The sequence below is a fragment of the Leuresthes tenuis genome, unplaced genomic scaffold (genome assembly GCF_036924035.1).
Source record: "Leuresthes tenuis unplaced genomic scaffold, fLeuTen1.0.hap1 SCAF_5, whole genome shotgun sequence".
Classification (NCBI taxonomy): Eukaryota; Metazoa; Chordata; class Actinopteri; order Atheriniformes; family Atherinopsidae; genus Leuresthes; species Leuresthes tenuis.
Window position 1 is genome coordinate 8,476,621 of NW_027325359.1, and position 21,856 is coordinate 8,498,476.

At 39.8% G+C, this 21,856-nt stretch overlaps 1 protein-coding gene across 11 annotated transcripts in view; it reads left to right on the forward strand.

Moving 5' to 3' along the window:
• The window catches only part of mef2aa (myocyte enhancer factor 2aa), a 59,250-nt gene that overhangs the window by 29,170 nt on the left and 8,224 nt on the right, over window positions 1-21,856 (forward strand). For 4 of the 11 annotated variants that reach the window (XM_072385786.1, XM_072385784.1, XM_072385788.1 and 1 more), the window contains exons 4-6: window positions 15,051-15,185; window positions 16,591-16,813; window positions 17,975-18,034. In XM_072385786.1, coding sequence (XP_072241887.1) covers window positions 15,051-15,185; window positions 16,591-16,813; window positions 17,975-18,034 — 418 coding nt within the window. Of the gene's footprint in view, window positions 1-14,851; window positions 14,984-15,050; window positions 15,186-16,590; window positions 16,814-17,974; window positions 18,035-21,856 lie in introns of all 11 variants that reach the window. The other 7 variants (XM_072385787.1, XM_072385789.1, XM_072385791.1 and 4 more) reach the window with 4 other exon arrangements.

Below are 21,856 nucleotides of genomic sequence, written 5' to 3' on the forward strand. Positions count from 1 at the left end.
TGAATCAAGCTGAATCCAAGGTATTTCACAATGTATTTTACTTGGCAAAGAGGATGTACTTACTAAGCACTAATTAGATACTGACAATGCAGAGTGCCTAAAAATGTTTTGCTTTTATTGTGTTCATTTTTCTATTTGAAACCGTAATAGATGGAAATGGAAATATAACCTTGCTTAGAATATCAAAACAATATTTTTGGAGATCAGGTCATAATTTACTCTCTGAGTGATTGACCACATTCTTTGCATGTGGTCGTCTGCTGTATATTTCTGTCTACCACATGGTGTTGCTGGAATGTACACTGAGCAAAATGTTTTAACCTGTGCTCCCGAGCTCATATCCCATTCAGTGCCGCTGGCTGCTCTCAAGGAAGCTGCCACTCTTTACAGACGACAAAAGCAAGACACTGTGTCCTCCGCTCACTCATTTAGCATCTTTGCAAAATATGCACAACTGCCATTTGCCTGCTTGGTATGTGCTCAAGGTTCAGAAATGGAGCAGGGCTGAAGTAGCCGACTCAGTGCGCTTCACAGCATCGCCACACAATCAACTGTGGAAGCTATGATCTGATCATCTGTCAACAGAAATCCTAATCTGAACTGGCTGTATTTCTGATCTCTGTGCTTCACCACAGCTAAACACTTCCTTGTAAACTCCACTGAGGAGTTGATACATTTGTAATGTTGGGAGGAATCCCCCCCTCCCTCATTTATCTAGTGAAATGGGCCTCACATGAGGACACTTACACTGGACACTTATCTAAATCTTTAAATTGCGTTAAACCAATCTGGTCCACGCAAACAACCATGTGCTCATTTGTTCAGTTTGGGAGGCAAGATAAAGCCTCTCCCACTTTTCATTGGTAAGCTCTTTCCATGTGAGAACCTAAATCAAAGGTCACATTCCTGCTCAGTAGTACCATCTGTAGATAAAGGCTGAGCTGTGCAGTGTGGGAGAACAGTCTCCATGTTTTCCACAGATGGATGCATGCCTTGGCCACAGTTTGATAACCCAGTGGAGGGCTGTGGACTTTGTCTCAAACTTGGCTCGCAGTCCAAAGCAGAGCAGTAGGCTCAGATTTTTTGCCGGTGTGTGTGCGGGTGTTTGGTGTGCGGGATGGTGCATGTCTGCATGTGTTAACCTTACAAACACCCCAGGTGACAGATGAGCTGTGGTGTACAATCTCTGAATGTGTGTCAAACCTTGTAAATTTTATTCAAGACAAAATATTATCATTTTTATTCGTCTTTGGATACAAATGTGTTATTTGATATGATTGTAAACGGGGCAGAGCATTCATGAGAGAAGGTTTTATAGGCTTGTTTCCATTGTATCACTTATTGAATTCTGTTTATACCACAAATGAAAATGCTGCTGTAAGTCATTAGATTAATCTAATAATATTTAGTCTTACTCCCCTCTCTGCTTGGAGATAATGAGATTTTGCTCATGCTCCACAATAACCTTGCACTGTTCTCCTGCACACAGAAAGATCCCTGTTTATCCAGGAGAGACGTTGAAATGAGGTAGTGACTTCAGAGGCACCATTTGGCATCTATCTGTCCTCTGTTTGAGTAATTCAGCACAATTAAGGTGCATTGTACGGGTTAAGATTAATCAGGTTTGCAGGCACATGGAATCAACATGAAGGCAACACTTAACTGTAATCCTATAAAATCAAGGTTGTGAATGGACTGTAACCCAATTTTTGGAATGCAATCTTTGTAAAATACCAAGGCCTTGTAAATAACCGACTGTGCTATATGCAAAGAACTGACATTTCACCACTCTCCTTTATGTGTTTACCCTGATGATTTGGGAGGGTAAACTCTCTGCGATCATTCATAGGGAAATTCTGCTTATCTCCCTCATAATAAACAGGGGATGGCCATTGTTGTAGTGACTTGAGAAAAACAGACAATTGCCTCTCCTTTTATGAAGGAGTGAGAGGAAATGAGCATACAATTATCAGATAATTTCCATCAGGTTTTATGTCACGGTCACTCTCAACTTTTGTTAGAAATGGAGCCGTAATAATAAGATATGTAAATGCTGACCATTACTGAATGTCAGGCCTTGTGTTGTCATCTGAATTGAGCCTTTTCACAAGTTTTTACCGTATTTTTCAAACAAGGGGAGTCAATCGATACATTAGATGAGACTCTGTGTTTCAGAAGTGTATTTCCAGTGGCACAAAACTCAAAGACAAACAAATGTTATCAGTTATGGAATGAATCTGTTATAAATCTTGGGGCTGAATGGGCACCGCGAGTTTCAGGCAGGAGATATTTATGTTCGTCAATCAAAGGCTGAGCAGTGATTAAGGCTCATTTCAAACTTAATGAATGCAAATTGGCACATCTGCTATGGTGGTCTAGCTGTCCAGACTCTTCAATTAGCATGATTGATCAATTATCCTCATGCCGGTGGCTCATTGGAAATGGAGGCTGGGGAACGAGCTGAGAGTGGGTTGGGAGGGAGATGAAAGAGCACCGAAGACAAAAATGAGCAGAAAAATGCTCAAAACCTGCACTCCCTGAATCTGATTTTTCTTTTTCTTCATTTCATTTGATAAGTGGAATTTGAGACCCAATATTAGAGAGTTAGAACTGGAATTTAAACAGTTTTTTTTAAAACAAGCATTCTCAGGATGGCTGTTGGTGCTGATCAGAGAGTTTGGATTACAACTGAACAATTATGAGATGACTTAATTTGTTTTGGATTTTGGCATCCTTGCCATCTCTGCATGAACAAAAACATGATTTGCGTGTTAATTTATTCCATCCCTTCATCAGCAGAATTTCTGATTAAATATTTATGGGAGAAAAGAGCTGCAGCCTTGAAAATATGTAATAGATCAGTTCTCAGTCCACTCTGAAGTCTGTCGAGGATGTTGTGGTCTCTAGTTAATTTGTGTTGGTGAACAGTCAACACAAATCTTTGAATATATATAAAAAACACTGATGAAGCCAATTTACAATAGGCAAATTATAATGAGTGATTATTCATAAATTTCCATACGTTATGTCTGTAGTAATTTCAAAGATTCAGTGTTTGTGCAAACTATTGACTTTATATAGTGAGTGGATGTCCATATGTTAACAATGGCAAGATAGATGAAATAGTTCACTAGTGTTGATATCTGCTGTTTTGTTAGACCAGTTAAAGCTGGTTGCTGCACACAGTATAATGTTTTTGCGTCTTTGTTGCTGTTAAGTGCATTGATTACTATTTTCTGTCTTTGTCTGTATATGCCAAAGAAACTGACGTCACTGTTGTCAGAAGCATAACTGACTTCACTTCCTTTCAAAACAAGGTGTTTTTCTCTGGAAACAGCCACCTCACTGCCTAATTATGGCATCACTTAATTTTGTAGATTTCCAAGGGGCAAGATTTTATACAAGGCTGGGTTTCAGATTCTTTGTCTTGATATTTTTTCAGAAAAACTGCATAAAATCTTTTTGTGAAGTTCAAAAAGTCTGTCATCGGAGTTTAGGATTACTCTTCCCTCTTCCCTTGACGTTTGATCTGTGGCTGTGAATCAGCTTCACTGCTCAGGTTTCCACTGCTCGGTTTCTTCTTCAGTGATCAGTGAACACAGAGCTAAAATCCATAAGGTTGTGTAAATTGAGCATTTGTGTGTTTCATAAAATCTCAAATAAGCCATTCTCTATGCCAAATTAGCAGTGAGATTTAGACATGGTCTTCACCCAGTTCTTCTCACAGTCCATTTATTAAGTTAACTAAACAAGTATTTCAGTCAGCTCTGTAACATTCAGTTTTTGGTTTGTGGTTGAGGTCTTCAGAGAAACCGGTTGGCGTTTTTTTATATCTTATTTATTTTTTTAAAAACAAGTGAGCTGCTAGAAATGTCGACTATGAAGTGAATCAAACGTGTGTGTCTAAGGTAGCTTACTTACTTACTGGCTGAATAGCTCGTCCTTTCTATATGATTTCTGTCATTATCTATAGCTTGTGTGTTTACAGAGTCTTAAAACAGCAGAATTAAAGATAGAATTCAGAAACCAATTCTATAGATTGCGTTTGCAATTTATATGATGTGAGAATGAAAAGTTTTAGATTGAGACTTTTCTCTTAGACTGGGAAAATAAAAAGAAAGTTTGTATGTTTCTCCTTTGGTGTGGTGTTCAAAAGAGTTTATTGAAGCAATAGGTTAAATGACTTAAATTTCAGGTCTCCATAAAGGTTAATATCCACCTCTAGGTCTTCACCAGCATCCTCCTACTTCGCTCTATCTCCCCGACTGTTGCACCACAGAGCTCACAGCAGCAATGATGAGATATCCCCTTTAAGCTAAATCAAATGTCATTGCTGTTGACATAGATTTATTGGGTTGATGTTGATTTTCCAGGGCTTTTCAATATATATGAAAATTTCTGCCTGCCCATTTTTAATATTACAGAAGAAAACATGTGCACTTTTGGGCATCTATGATTTATTGGAGTGGTATTAAAAAAATTTTTTTCATAGAATCCCATTTCTCCAAAAGTTGGGATGCTGTGTAAAAAGTCAATAAAAACAAATTACAATTCAGCTTTATTCAATATATATGTATATATCTGTATATTTATATATATATACACAGATATGTATATATATATTATTCCCATAGCGTAACTTGGAATATAATCAAACCATCATAAGATTCAGAAAGTCTCAATAAATCTCTGACTTGCAGCCTGCACTGAGACATTGTTTGCAACTGTTCTGTCATCTGGCGAATCTGAATTGTAAATTTCCTTTTGAAATATCAGACACACATTATCCTGGCTAAAAATAAGCAAGATCTGCTGGCTTGTTATTAGCGCACTGTTTAAAAGCTACCATCTGTGACTACATGGAAATGCATCAGTACACAGTATGTGTAGCTTACACCATTAAAGATGAGAAGATGTTGCTTATTTCAGCAAGACAATGTCAGCCACTTTTGACCCATATTACAGAGGAATGACTTTGAAATAAAATAGTCTGTGCGCAAAAGAAGTCACCTGCCTCTAAATTAAGGATGAACACTTATTTCACTTATTACTTGTCACTTTTTACCGCATAATTGCAGAACCTATTAAACCGTAGATCATGTTCTTGAGATCCTTTTACCTCCCCCTCATTTGGCCCAAAATCTTCTGGATGTATTCAGTGTTCTGGGTACCTGGAGAAGCCACTTACGTTCCAGGCCAGGCTTTAGATTTAAGTTATGTTGCTTGTCAAAACAAACGCACCGCCTGTTCATACAGCACCAGTGTGTATTTTTAGACTCGTGCAGTAGGAAATGATGCAAATAGAAAATAAATGTTAGAGTGAAAACAGAGAGAAAAGTTTTCTTTGTCCACTGAAATACCTCTGATTATATTAGTTACGGTCATAATATTTAGTTCCACTAGTATGTGGCATGTATGATTCTTGTGTGTGAAGAACTACAAAATTTGGTATGGGGTGATGTAGATATTACAGTTTATTTAAGCATTTATTTCTCCAACTACGGCTTACAGCCTCACATCTTCACACTAATAGCTCTCATGAAGCAGTTTGGTGAGAGTTCTCTATAAAGTGTTCCTTCTCCACAGCGAGCAGTACTAATGGTTCTGTTGCGAGCAACATGCTGAGTTTCAAAGTGTCCCTTTTTATAGGACAAGGACTTCTTTTCCTCTGGGCTTTTAGTGGCAAAAAAAAAGGGTCACCAGTCTTCTTTTGGAGTTCTCTGAGTGTAATGAAGCAATTTTAGTAATGCTCATCAGGTTTATTGCTATAGACTAATCTCTAGCATCAGTGTCCTTTATTGTGGAGCTGTGGTTTAATTAGTTTGATCACTGGAAGTAAACTGACCATAACCAGCAGCATCCCTGCTTTCTGTTTTCTCTGTTCTTTTTGAATTGCTGAGCTTTACTCCATCAACAGACACTGTCATTTTGTCCATCGTGTACCGCATCTCATTGTTTTATATGTCCCTACTCAGTGCATGTGTGTGTGTGTGTGATGCTTGTTACCAGGTTACTGCTAAGAGATTTTTGCTTTTGGCACATGTCCTGCTTCATTGACGTCAGAGCTTTTTTTCCTCCCTCTCAACTATGTTGCATATGTCTCATTTCAAACCACGGGTTTTAGACAGCTTACAGGAAAAAGAGACACAACAACAAAGACCACAAGCCGTGGTACCTTCATCTAAACATTATACTTTCAGGGACACTAATGAGCTAAGGCTCTGGAGTTTGAAATTAGAAATGCTTAATCTCGGAATCTGGAATTAAAAACTTTTCTCACCACAGAGAACCAAAAGTAAGAGCTGTAATTTAGCCAGAAAAGCGAATTATCTTTCATCCAGACTACCTCTGTTTTTCATCCCTGTTCAAAATGTTCCTGGTTTCTCGTGTTTGCAAAATATCAAACTGAGGGGGACCAGAACTTCGATGGTAGTTGTTTAGTATGATGAGTAAAAAAAAAACAAAAAACAACAACACAGAAACAGAAATATTTAGTGTGAACATAAGTCTTATTTTGTACCTAGAGTCAAACCATGTTCACTTGTCTTATTCTTTCTGAAGATATGGTTGTTCCTTGAAGTTAAAGCAGATAGGCAGTCGTTAGGGGTGTATATATATCCATCAGTGCAAAGTGGAACTTTAATTCAATCTCAAAGACTTAATTACACATGCACACTGGCTCCTGGATTAAATAAAATGTACCATAAACTGGTTGATGGTGTGATTCTCGATTTAACAGTCGATTAACAAACTGAGATTTGTCTGCAGATTCACAGATTAAGTGTGAAATTTCTACGCCGCTTTCTACGAGTAAAACCTAAGACTGGGACCGTAACACGCGTGCGGACACAATGTGCAGATTGAGCTGAGTCTGCTCACTATTTTATCAGCTGGCGAGTCCCCAACGATGAGATCAGCACGTACACCCACCGCTGTTGTTTGTTAGCAATCAGCAAGTGCAAGATGTCTGATGTACTTGATAACTGTGACACGGTTTAAACAATGCACCATCACATCTAACATAAAATCTATTGAAATCCTTTAGATTTTTTTAAGAAAGAAGGAACAATGGATCCTCTGAGCATCGATGTGTTGCAGCAGTGGCACAACAGATCTGAACGCTCACCTGGTGAGACAGCTTGATGAATTTTGGGACGCTAGGAATGTTAGCACAGCACACAAGATAAACATATTAATCTCTTTTTAGCTACCCCAACTTAGTCACAACATTGCCCTGTCAAAAGTAATTACAACACTTTTTGCCAGATTTATGACTAAAGACATCTGATCGCACAGTGTTGTTGAAAGAAACAGCTTTTTGTTCACATAATGCTGAGAATTAGAGTTGTGATAAGACACCAACTTGGCAAGATTTCATCAACAAATATTTGCCAGACTTTTGTATCAAAGTGTAAAAGTAAAGTTTTACAGGTATATCAAATGTATTTGTACTATGTGAGGAAGTACCAAGAAAACTTGTGATTCCCAGATAATTTTTTTGTAAAAAAAAATTAATCGTCCCTGAATCATATTATGCCCCATGTTTCTGGATTCGCATTAAATAATTTTATAAGGGAGACCTTTGGCTTCTATGTTCTGTTTCGTGTGCTGAACACGACGGACATGATTTAAGATTTTATATCCGTCTTTACCTTGAAAGAGGTCTGTCTCTGTGCATTATCTGCTATAATCTGCATTGGCTTCGTGGATTAACTGCTTTCTAAAACAAAACATCATTTATTATGTTGCATGACATGTAACAATGCATTATGGGCAACTTTTCAAACCACACACCTGGCATAAATTGTGCCATGAACCACATGAAATGGGTCATATGTTGACCTAATTTGGTTTTATCTAGCTGCATAGGAGCAGTGATTGTAGTTATGCTAAAGATCATTAGAACCACAAGCCATGAGTCCATCCTTTATGTTCAACGACCTTCTTCTGTGAGTGAAATGAGTCTTTGCCTTCGTGCACAACAGCTTGTGTGAGTTAGATCGTGCAACAACCAGCTTGCCCTTGTGCCACCCTCCTCCCACTGTTCAAGCTGTGTGGCCAACCCCTCCTGCCCAAAGGCGAGGACAGAGCTAAGCCTGCTGGTATAGGGGTGCAAATAGGGGGTTTGCTGGCACTGTTCCATCTTCTTCTGACTGCCTGGCCTTACTGGGGGCAAAGAGGGAGGCTGCTGTGCCTCAGATTGATGAGGACAGGTCTGTGGTCGGGGTTTAGAGTGTTGCAGAACTGACGTCCTGCTGGCACATCCTGCCCTCTCATGCCGCACGCCCCCCAGCCCTCCGTACTCGCCTTATCGGAACTCCTAATTGTCCTTATGAATATTTTAGTGGCGAGCAGGAATGGGAGTTCAGGGTTGGGGGTATGGTTTCAATAGCCCTGACAGCTAATGATCCACTCAATGATCAGAGAGAGAGGAAGACAGAGAAGCGGAGCAAAATGGCTAGAAAGCCTCAGTCATCTGTGGGCCATCGTTGTATGTATGTATACGTTTTTTAATGTGGAACATTCTGTGTTCTCACTCTATTTTATGACTGGATTGCCTTCATCCTCAATTTGAAGTTAAATTGCTTCTTGTTAATAGATTTTTCTTTCTGACTGTGGCAGCTAATAGCTTTGTTAGTCAGTCACTCGCCACAGTTTCAGAACTAAATCTCTAAAGAATCTGCTCGCTGCACAGCAAATATTCAGCACTGAGATAATTCAATAAGCTTAATTGAATTGGGAATCTTGTCAGTCAGATGCAGGTTATCATTTGCAGTTTACAATATGACATGTAACAAGTTGGTCTCAAGTATATCGATCTAAGATGTCTGTAAGTTTTACATGGATGACTCACTTTAAGATTCATAGCCCTCTCTTTGATGTCATTGTTCACTGTGATCATACATTGTCAAAGTAGTGTTAGACTGAATCTCACTGTATATAGTGCAATGGCAAGCAAATGTTTTGGCTCTCAAGCAAAATGAGTATAAACAAAAATGAAACATCCTTTTCAACAGCCAATTCAAGGTTAATGTAATATTTTATTTTCAAGAATTGTAGAAGCACCATTCAAAGGTTTGGGCACCTTAAGATATTTGAGCTCTCAGATAAATGCTCCCTATTGAGTTTAGAAAAGTTTCTTTTTACTTTGACTCCTCAGCCATTTCCCAGAAATCATCAGCAATGGGCTCCTCTAATTGGCTTCCTCTGAAAGTTAAAATAATTGATATCCACACAGCAAAAGTCTGAGATGATAGCCAAGCTTTTTTTTGGTAGCCATTTCCATGATTTGGTATGTAACAAAGAAATGGCCGTTTAATGTTTGAGATTAAATTGAGGTCTGGAAGACCAAGGAAACATTGTACAATAACTGCTTTTAGGATTGCCAGACAGTAATAAAATCCGTTTTATGCAAAAAGCCTTCAGGAAGGTGTCGCTTTGTTCTTATACAGAGATACACCTGAAAAAATACAACCTTCTCTGAAGAGGCATAAGAGAAAAACATGGTCTGCCTCCTTACCACAAAATGCACGGTTAGACATTTTGAAAGGAACATCTGAACAAGCCAAATTTGTTATGGAAACATGTCCTGTGAACTTATAAAGACAGATTGTAATTTCTTGACTTTTTTAACAGGTAAACAAGGGTTGGATCAGTTCTTGGCCTGCTCTGCAAACATTCGCACAGGAAACGTTTCACTGGTAGACAATTAATTATCACACTATCTGTAAATAATGAAGATGAAAAGATGATGACCCTAAAAGAGGGTAATGATACTAAATACATCTCACAATCCCCAACGGACTACCTCAAAAGATACCAGCTGGAATTATTTCGGCGAATGGGCAAAAATTCCAAAAATCAAGAATTGAAAGACACTTGAAAGACTTTGACTTTTCCAAAATAGTGTTGGCAAGTATCAATGATGCCCGGACATTTGCATTGAGCCATTATCCCTTTTTGTTATTATGAAACTGTAAGAGAGAAAAATAATATCTAATCTTTAACTTCATGGCTTTTGGAAATGATTCCACCTTTTATTCACTGAACCATTCAGTTGCTTCCTGCTGTATATTGTTTTTTTCACAGCTGCAGAAGAAACCGTGGACATGCAATGCAGACAGTAAAACTGAGAGCTCGCCTCCTCCTGCTGCTCTTCCTGTCCACTGAGTAACAAGACAATGGAGTGTGCAAAAGGAAGGACATGAATCCAGTCTCATATCCTGATATCATTCCACTTTGTAATGTGTAATGGTCATGAGATTAAACAAGATATGTCTGGGAATTATAGTGGCCTCTATCTAATAGTCCCTTGCTCCCATCTCACAGTAGGTGGTGAAAAATGAGAGAGAAGATGTTACAGTAACCAAATGGTGGACCATGGCATACAGAGCACAGATGCCACACTAAAAAGGCCTTTTAGTCCCCTCAAGTGAAGACTACAGCGCCACAGGGGAAAGGGAACACGATGGTGGTGAAAGTCTCTTAAGATGTTATGTAAGAGCAGAAATATTCCGTAGCAGATGAAAGCCTTCCTATCAGCCAGCTCTCCATGCTGATTTCCTAGTGCGTTCACACTCAAAGAAGCCCTTTGATAAGCACATTATATGGAACAGCTTGGACACAATAGTGATGTCATGAGGATTAGTACGCTACCTTGCTTGGTGCAGCGGCAGGCACAAGGGCTAATTCATAGCACTGCAGAGAGAGAGGGCCTGAGGACCTGGCTTAAATGAGGTGAGGGGTGGCCACTGAACAACAACCAGTTAAAATATAGCTCCTCTGTACTTAAGGGAGGACTGGAACAAACACTACATGGATTAAACATTCATGATGTACTCCACTTTATTACACTAAAAGCTGTTTTGCCATGGAGGGCCTGTATCAGAGCTGTGACGGAGAAGTCGTAGATCAGATGATGCTCCACCAATAGTGAGAGCTACTTTAAGTATAGCCCTTTGCTGTGATTCAGAGTCAGTGGGAGAGACTACAGAAAGAGCCTTCTCATGTCCTCATTTCTCCCCCTACAAATTTGAAGCTCAGCCTTTATACACAACCACTATCTTTCTTCTTTCACTCTGCCTTCTATTCATGTACAGTACCATACAGTACATTAATAAGTTAAATGCAGAAAGCTCTCTTGACACAAGAGAGCAGAAACATCAGAATGAAATGGTTTTCCAAGACTTACAGTGGAAGGGTAAATTGCTCCGGCCCATTTTACTGAAAGTACCACTCAAGAAACAGGTGATGTAGGTGGTTTATGCAATGGTTTAGGTTTTATTTTTACCATCATGCAATGTGAGTATAATACTGAAAAGTAGATCTAAAGTTCAGACTTAAGCATAAATGTGTAAAACAATGTGTCGCGACACCATTTGACTCACAGTATTTGTCTTAAATGTTCAGCTTGTTAAATTGATTTAAAAAAAACAAAAATTTTTCTTCTCATTTATATATTATCTGGTCTTTTTTTTACCAGGCAATTCTTTAAGAACAAATTCCTATTTACATTGATGGCCGGATAATATAAATTTATCTTAATATCAAATGAAAGTGTGATGCAAGGTTACCTTTCACTGCTATGCAGCCTCTTGTTCTGTGTGTATACTGCAAACCCGAGGAGGCAATTACTCTGCTGAATGTCTCCCATGGTAACAACAAGGTTAATAACCAGGGCTCAGATAAAGATGACAGATACGCATTTTCTTTTGGACAAGCTAGCTTCAAGGCCTTCTACATTGGAATATGTTTTTTTAAGTGAAGTTGAATTATCACATAAGCAAACCTATTGAAATACATAGATGCACTCATAGACAATGGTGGCCAGTAGGTTTTGTTCCCAGTTACTCAGAGATTCATCTTTATTTGAAGAGCCAAATTTCTGTTAATACAGGTTTGTACTGCTCTGAGAAAACAGCAGCTGGCAATGTCCCCACTCATCTTTGTGAGACTCAGGGCCTTGTGAATAGATTACCAAAGTTCCCTTGTCTGTACTCTTTGTGGCCCTTTCCTGTGACCAACAGCCCATATCTTTCTTAGAAATGCTTCTCAAAGTCCCAGCCTCAGTTGCATTCATGCCAGGCCAACTATACTTTGCAAAGTACAAACCCCACAGCGTGATTCAATGTTTGAGAGACATGTTAAAGCTGCTTTCATAATGCAAAAAAATAAAAAATAAAACATTTAAGAACACTAGTGTTTGGAGCAGTGAGCAGCATTGACATGAAAGAACGAAGTTGATCTGGGGTTGGGTGGCTTTAGGGCTGCCCCCTGCTATGGTCATGGCTCTGCAGGGTGGTCTCTGATTGGCCAGTATGGGGAACCTGGTTGTGACAGGTGTTTGGAAGAGGTGCACCTGTTTGGCCATGTGCTTATTTAGTGAACCATTTACTGGAAGCTGTGGGAAGTGTCTGTGGGGCACCCAAATCATGCCAAGTTATGTGAATAAAGAATTTTTTCCCCTCCTCTACCAGGCTTTTAACATTTTAACACCACCAAGATTATTAACTATTTTAACTTATTTGGGCAAACTCAACACCTTTCATGCATCGTTTTGAAGAACATTTATATTGTATTGTCTGATTTCATGTATCATAGAACAGAACTGAGTTCTGCCTGCCCTTGAGTGCTGCAATTTGGTTCCTGCTCACCCACAGTGCTGCTGCAGCCCCTCCCTAATTGGCTTGGGCCTATGGGTGGGACGTGCTGAAGGCTGGCCAGGCTTATTGTGAAAGTAGAACAGCCCAGCCCATCTCGCACAGATCGACCAGTCCGACCAAGATATTCCCATAATGAGCAGGTTGGAGCTTAAATTTGCAGGTTGAGATCGGATCTTTGGCTCACTGGTGAAGAAAGTGCATAGCTTAACCCCAGTAAACACAGGCCTTTCAGGACCCTAACTAAAGAGGGTTCTTTCAGTAAACAGGAAATGAACCAGCAAGGCGTTTTCATAGAATGAGAAGAATGCCTCCACTCTGTACCACACCAAACAGTAATGCATCTGTGGTATAGCAATGGTCATTCATTATCTAGAGGACCTCTCTGTCTTGGTCTCTTCTGGGCATTGTGGACACTTATGTTTGAAGAGATGTGGGTGTTTTTCTGAACTTCCTTTTTTCTGTCTCAGCTGTCTACAGAGGCACATTTCTGTTTGCACAGTGCAGATTAACACTGTTTCTGTGCCTCAAAATACTCTTCACTCAGTCACATGTGCTCGTGAATTCAGAGGAATGGAGTGAATGGTTAGGGATTTTTCACTGGAATTATGCAGCAATCTCATAGAGCCATGGCACAGGTTTAAGGAAATGTAGCTTATACTGAGGTTGTGGTGAGCAGCGTTGGGTTAGCCACATTGTCTGCACAGACCTAAACGTACTGTCACATTGCTGTCAGAGGATGCAGCAGCTGTCGAAACAGTCTCCACCCCCACCCCTTTCTACTTGCCACACACACAACCATCAGACACTGCACATATGCACCGCACACTCTCACTCATATATTTTCTGTTTCTATCTCTTACACACACACACACGCACATTTTTCACTTTGCTGGGTGATGAGGACCAGAAGCAGAGAGATGGGTCTCATTAGTGTGTGAAGGTTCCTCTTCTCTGGTTCCCACTCTGACCCCCACATCCACAGGAGTCAGTGACCTTCCTGTAGAGACGAGGCCTCCGAGGCAACCCACAGACAGGGCAGGGCGCTGCTGTGGACCTGCAGCAGCCCGATAGAGGAGACTTGAGAGCCACACATAAATCATGTTTTGATGTACAATTCTTTGATATCACAAGCTGTCACATGCTGTCAGCAAGTCTTGTTAACACAGCTATTCAGAGCTTTAATGAGGAGCAAAGAACAGCGTGTAAGAAAGTGAGCAAAGGGGCACAGTGTTGTGCTTATTTGTTTAGTTGTGCTACATGTTTTTCCCCCCACCAAGTTAGAATAGGCTCTTTATAACGCCACGACACACCACACTATGTACTTCTGAGCTCTTTCCTTTCATGATAATCGCACAATTTCATGCTCAAATAAGCATATTTAACCACATTCATGCATTAACTTTGATAAGATCCCACGAGTGACAACCATGCAGAATTACAGACTGGATGTGCCATCATCCAGATGGATAGCTTATGATAACTGAAATGTAATGAAAAATGCAAACACACACACACACACAGAAGGAAGAACAGACAGAGATGACGACTGGGAATGCAATCATAAAGGAGCGAGAGAAAAGTGGGAAGAGGAGAGGACAATATTTAGCTTTTCCTAAAGAGTGAAAGGATATAAAGAAAAGTCTCAGTTTTTTCATGTTTTAAAGTCTTATGTTGAACTACAGTTTAACCCAGCATTGTTATAGCCTTTATTTTTGTTCTGTTGCAACAAAAAAGAACTTCAGTTAAAGCACAGTACTGTACAGAAGTTTCAGATGTATTTCATACCTGTGATTGAGTAACTTCACACAAAGTGTCATAAACTTTTTTCATTTAATGACCCATTCAATGCCCTTAAAACTGTAAAGATCCAGATCAAACTGGTATGTTGTTCTAAGCATCTTGGACAGAATGCCATAGTTATTTTGTAAATTCAGTCTGTGTCTATGTTTATGTTTAATTCCAGGCTGACACAATAATGTTAATTGATCAGGTCTTTGTGATGGTTACCCTATAAGCTGCAGGACTTCTGTTTGTCATGACTCTTGCAGAATGAATTTTGGTCAGATTAGATGCCTCCTTAGCATCAAAAGAGCCTAAAACTTTTGCACAGTACTGTAGGTGACAAGTAGCAATAACACAGCACCACATCTTGTATACTATGTCTTTTCAATTGTGCAATTTCATTTCAGAAATTGAGAAACAAAGGCCATAATGACTGTGCTAGTCCTGATCCTGATGACTGTTTTGGGCACAGCCCCCTCATGGACGACCATTTCAGCAAACTAAGCGAAGACAGTGATTTAATGTACAAGCGCTGTGGTGTAAGTACTTCCTTTGTCCCCTGCTATTTTGTGTTGATTCCTGTCTTTATGTTGATGTTCACTACAGGCGCTAAACAAGAAAGAACACAGAGGTTGTGATAGCCCGGACCCCGATGCCTCATATGTCCTCACTCCTCACACAGAAGAAAAGTATAAAAAAATTAATGAGGAGTTTGATAATATGATGAGAAATCATAAAATCGTAAGTACTGTAAATGCAATGTTCTTGCTTGGCTTTGTGGCACAAAGGATTTTCTCTTTTTTTTTTTAATTCATTTAACTTTTTCCTTTTTATGTTACTCCTCCAGAATTTCTGTTAACTTTTTCCAGAACTACACTACCTAAAGATTAATGCCCCCCCTTTTACTGGGTGTGCATTTGTTTCTTATGTTTTGATGATTTGTTTTGCAGCTGATATTTTGACACACCCTGATAAGATCACATTTCATGAACAGGTGGAATGTTGCACGCTTCTGCTAGAAAGATTACACCCTATTATCATGGATATGGTTGTCATAAATTAGGGAGCAGTCACTCTTTTAACACATAAGAACCCAGAGTAAATACTTTGCAACTATTTTGAATATTAATCATACAGAACCACAGATTCTTTTGATCCTGATCCTGATTTCCACCCCTCTGCTAAAGAGTAACCACACTGAATAATGTTTTTTACCCCTCAGTTCCTTAATGATTTATCCCCTGCCTTTGAAATCTTTGTATGCAAGAAAACTATCCTTTCAAATTACATTTTTAAAAGACGCAACATGATGATTTTCCATCTTCCTACTCCTTCATTACACACTTTCTAACCCTGAGAAAATGTCACAGAGCTGTTGTGATCTTATCATGAGTGAGAATTTTCGAAGTGTGCAAGAACATATGCTCACTAAACAGTTTTTTTTTTCTATTTTCCTGACCTGAAGAGCATCACTTTGCCATTAACAAACTAATGACAATGCCCAACTGGCTCACTGGATAATGCTATGATGAAATGCTCTCGCTGCCACCTGACGTTCTCACCTAACGCTTTGCACAGTCAGCACTTTGGAGGCAGATGCAAATGTGTGGCGATTTTTGCCGCTGTAAATCTCCACTACCACCGGTTTCTGTTGTGCTGCCAAACACAACACAGTATGGCGTTTTAAAGGGCAAGAATATGTCTGAAGTGCTGACTGCTGCAATGCCAATGTGGTCACCTGTATGTGTGCATGTCTTCTGAAAAGTTTTTGTTCTTTTTTTTGTGTCTGTGTATCATTGAAAGTGTGTGTGTATCCTGTATGTACTGTAGGATGTGGATACAGAACTTTGTTGAGGGATGTGAGAGGAGATATATAAATGTTATATACATTTGTTTTAGTAAATTAGATTTTGTGTGAAGCATCTGTGAATTGCAGATAGGCAGATCTTTTTTCTCTTTTCTTTTTTGCAGTTGCGTAGTGTGCTATGTTTGACAATTTTGTGAATGTGTTGAATTATTAAAACTAATCCTCACGGGGACTCTCTGTTAATGATGCCATGACAACCGCCGATCCATCAGATTCATCAGACCTTGGATTTGGAATGCATTTTGTGTAAATATTTGTGTGTTTGTCTCCCTCCTCCAGCCCACAGCATTGCCTCAGCAGAGCTTCTCCATGCATGTGGCGGTGCCTGTGTCCAATCCTAATGCCATGTACCAGGCAGGAGGGAATCTGGGCAGCCAGGCCCTGGCAGCAGCCACAGCCTCTCTGAGTGAGAGTGGGATGCTGTCCCCTCCGCAGGCCTCTCTGCACAGGAATGTTGGCTCCGGTGGAGGCTCCCAGAGGCCCACCAGTGCAGGCGGTGCAGGTTTGTGGACAAAAATCCCAAACAATTTGTCAAAGTAGTGGATGGAGTGTTGATGGTGATTAACAATATGTACTATGATGTTTTTGTTATTTTTTTGGATACAACCAATAGTTGCTCCAAGGTCAGGTCATTGATTTTAGTTGGGAAGATTAATGCAACTCTCATGTCTGTGTTAAATATGGAGCATAAACACTGGAAGGATAGGGAAAGAGCAAACAAGGTTCTTTCCAGTGCTAAAAAAAAACTTCTAACAACCTTAATTTCAGTTTGTGTCATAAATGAGCTATGCTGTGTTAATTAGTGAGGTGTGGCCAGACAGATTTATGTCTGGCCACACAATCTAGCTGTTGGCTTGAGCCTCGTTCACATGCAACCTCATACATGCATGGAAATGGGTTTGGTTTCATTCTTCTAACTCTGTGCATCAAAGTATGTGGTTGCCTCTTGCAAAAAAGAGCTAGCGATCTTCCAAAATGGTGTTGGACATAAAGGACCAAACAGCAACTCATGTCACACCAACACCCTTTATCTTGTGTTTGTGTGATACATTTCTTCTCACCCTTAGCATGCTCATCATCACACCTTTTACAGTATTAGCATTGTGGAGAAATGATGTCAGACGAACTAGTACTTGTATGACTAGTCTGACTCAGTCAGTCATTGCAAGATTCAGCTACATTTCATAAAATGGAAGTACATGCTGCAAGGTGTGAAATACCTCATTCAAATATAACCTCATATCAAGGCTGCCTGGCACCTACCTATACACAGGGGGTTTACTAAAGTATGGTTCTTCAGAATAACCACTGTTTCTTGATTATTTACCACAAAGTCGCTTTTGTTTTTCTTCCTTTTTTTTGGTTATATCCCTGAGTATGAAAAACCGCTTCCTGAAGGTGCATCCTCATTGTTGAATGCTACGTTCACCAGCTCAATTACTCAAAGCATGCTGAAAACAGGCAACATGCAGATATTGCTCTCTTTAATCATATATTTTAAAATGTTCCCACCATGAGGACACTGGTGGAGACATGCCACCCTTTTGTGTACTGTGAAGATAGATCTGCTTGACATTTTCACGTCTGGTCTGGCATCTCCATCACACTCCGCTAGCATGCAGGATGCAGATGGTTAATCATATCACTCTGTGCATCTCATTAGGTGGCATGCTGGATACCACAGACCTTTCAGTGCCAAGTGGTGCAGGCCCCAGCCCAGCGGGTAAGTCTTCCCGGAGAGAATCATTAGCTCTCTGTAGCTCTGCCCAATAGGCCTCCTGCTTAGCCCACGAGCTGGATAGTTGTGTATCTATTTGTGATTGCTTTAAGACCATTTCCACTATCACTGACTGATAATGCACTTGGCTTGACAGTTGTCTTCTCAATGGGAAATTTATGAAAGTCTGGCTAAATGCATATTTCAGAGATGGGAAATGGCTCAACAGCACTCACACAGTCAGTGTGGTTTTCACACCAAGTAGGTCAGTAGTTTACCCGCTGACATCAGCAGGTAAATAAACACAGTACTTCCTTTAAAATTGTCACTCACATGAAGTTATCCCACTTCATATTTCCTTCCCTCAGTTGACAGGTGCATCTGTTTTCCCCCACCACTCCAGCAGCCCTTATAAGGCTTGAGAGGGTCGGTAAGATGCCTAGACCAGCATAACCCTGTAGGTATTCAGGCCATGTCATCCCACTAAGTCCTCAGTACACAATGACCGGACAGGCTGTCATGGCTGAAATGTGCTGTGTGAGTCGTGGAGGCAGGTGGAGTTTAACTCTTTCCTTGTCACTCAGTATGTTGTCCTCCATACATTATATCTTTCTTACAAAATAGGAAGACATTCAATGATAATAACTATTCAAAATGAATATATGAAGATTAAAGTCATATTTGATTGGACGTTGGTAACAAAGTTTAAAGTCAACCTATGGCTAGTTTTGAAGATAGAGTGAGGTTCATTTTGGGCTTGGGTGTGGTGCTGGGTCGAAGCAGAGTCCCTGCCAGGGGGTGTCAGCATTTGGCAAATGGTGAACATGCTGCAGCTGTTGTTTGTACCAAGTGTGCAGAAGAGCAGAGACTACAAGGAGGACTAACCTCTCCGGCCCTCATGTCAGATGACCATTCCTGACATAGTTATGATTTTTCACAAGTTGCAGCTATGACCACAGCAGAGGGATTTCAAAAAGGCCAGATGTAAGATGTCTCGTCTCCAGTTCAACAGTGTCACCACTGACAGAAGAATATGTGCCTTTAAAAGTGGTGGGAGAAACTTTATTTTCCACACTACTGCTCACTCTGTGATAGCTGCTTTAATTGCAGGGTCTGGTTTGTTTATGAGGTGTTTGTTTAAATTTTCTCCCTTATAAGTGCACATATGTGAGCACTATTGGCAACCTTTGCTGGCAAAGAAGTTTCTGTTGTTTTCTTTGCAACAACCCATCTGTCGTTCCTGTCTCTGGTTGAGATAATGGCCCAGGAGCTAATACACATAATACAGAAATATCTTTTAGGCTCATTTTAAACTACAGTATACTTTGTACCTTCAAGTTTGTAGTTCAACAATACATAATTTCTCACAAAAGCTCTTAACTATTACACCTAATTACATGTTCTGCTCCTTGACTGGTGGGAAAGTTGTGATGAAAAGGGAGGATTTAAGTGAGCACTTTCAGTTATGCAAAATGTCTGCAAGCTATACACATCCCTTCATCATCCCTGGGAACATATTTACAAAGCATGTTTGCAAGATTAGAATCAGCTGATAGAATTAGTGCAGTGTGATGCAATTTTCTTTTCATCGTTTCATTTATTTTCTTTCATTGCAGTTTGATTCACTCGCATTGTTTCTTCTCATCGACACAGTCATTTTCTTTTTTTTTTGCTTGAACCTAACGCATGTGGGATGTTGGGCACAATAAGTCGCTGTATTTTCTTTCCTTGAACTTAAAATGAAAACTGAATGTTTCAGTCGTAAACCCGAGTACTAATGGAATGCCCCTCTCCAGACCGTGTTAATAATTCAGGGCAATGAACAGAAACCAAACAGCTTTCAACAGGTTTCAGTCACAGAGGATTTACAAGCAGAAACAATCTGTGAGAGAAGCCTGAGTAAAAAGCGAGGGCATCCTTAGCTAAGCCAGGTGAAATGTCCCTACTGAAAGTCTTAACTTGTGGCTTTTTTGGTATTTCCTTTATGGTATATGTATTTGTTCAGATACATGTTCCCTGCCTTATATTCCTTTAAAAGGACCGTTTGATTATCTCATCATTAGACATCTTCAGCCATTCATAATCAGAGGCACATTCCACAGATAAGTGAGTCAAGTGGGTTAACCCAAATCTAAATGAGTCAGAAAACACACTTTGCCCTGACTTTGCCCTGTGATGAAAAAGTAAATGTCTGACTTATACGTTGTCTTCAGCTCAACATCTTTATACAGGCCTACATCCAGTGAGCAGTAACCACAATGTTAATAGATATTGTAACTATATTCCAGTAATACAACAATTAGAACAGCAAAAGTTTTATGCATGCTGCTATCTAGTGGAACAAGACCTATTACTCATGCTGTGGAGATGCATAATGGTAGGTATGGCAATCAAGCACAATAATAAAAAGACCTGTGTGGATAATTTCCCTGCTACCAAAACAGCTTAAACTCATCAGGCACACACAGGACCTCACATGACCTGAGCAATTGTACCTGAGTAGCTTTTGCACTGTGGTTCCCAGCAGAACATTGCTTTATAAAAACATGATCTCTGTTATTCACCTCACCTTATTCACCAGTGGTTTCGATCCTGTGGCTGATTGGTTAGTACGTTTTGGAATAATTATACATTTGTTGTTTTAGATAAGCTGTAATAAGCCAGAGAATATTAGGATGTCTGGTAACCTTCTCTAGCTTCTCTAGATCTTTGTGCGACTGTATGAGTCGGTAAAAACAAAGCTGCGATCTGCTAATAACTTGTGACCATTACATATTGCTGCGGTCTGTTAAATGTTGTGTCAAAAATGTCCTTTTTTCTACATTTAGTAAACGAGGTATTTTCTGATTTTCTTGGTGATTTTGAGTAAAACATTGAGCATCGAAAACAAATGAACTAATATAACTTATCTCAGTATTGAGCGTTTCCAGTCTGAGTAATATTTGTTGCAGATCACATCTACAATGTGGGACATTTGTGGCTCAGAGTAGAAAAGGCCACCCAGTAATGACAGGGATGGCGGTTCTGTCCTGTAAGTCAAAGTGTCTGTTGTGAAAACAGCTTATTTGTCTTCTCCCTCGTCTTGTTTTTCTCCACAACAGCTTTGTGTTTTGAGCAGACTTCTGTTGAAGGGAAAAACGTCACTGGTTGCTATCAGACAGGACTTTATATGCCAAATTGCCACATTGCAGTCCAGTCCTTTACATGAAATTCTATTTGCACTAATTCCTCATTCCCACTGAATGACATCCTCGCTGCTTTTAATCAGGCTTGCTATTTTTGGGGCCTTGGACATTTACTCTGCTAATTCTGTAAACACTGTTTTCTTACAGCGGCCAAGTCTTGTGTGATCAAAGCCAGAGCTGATGGCGATAGCTGCTTGTACACACTGTTGATTCAGCTGTGAGATACTATTGTAGGCTTCATAACTGTTTATTTGACCATGAATTGTTGCTCTCCTTATCTATAGTCAGCGGGGCTATTGTTCCATTATATTCCTACGCATGAGCCTCCTCGTTGTGCACACACTTTGTTTCACTGGGGTACACCGAACACAATGGAGAAGTCAGCAACTTGTTGAAGTGTTACTGATCTGTTGATGCTGTTGATAGCATTAATCCTTTATTCCACTTGTTTTCAGGATTTTTTTTGGTTTCAAATACAGATTCTACTTGAAATTACATAAAGCAAACCCAACTCAAGATTCAAGTGCTCTTGAAATATTGCTTTTGTTTCGCTGCTGTTTTTAGAACAATTCGCTTCCCTGTTTTTATTGTTACAACTTATTTGAGTGAAATTTACTGCATCCTACAGAAGACTTCGCGCAGA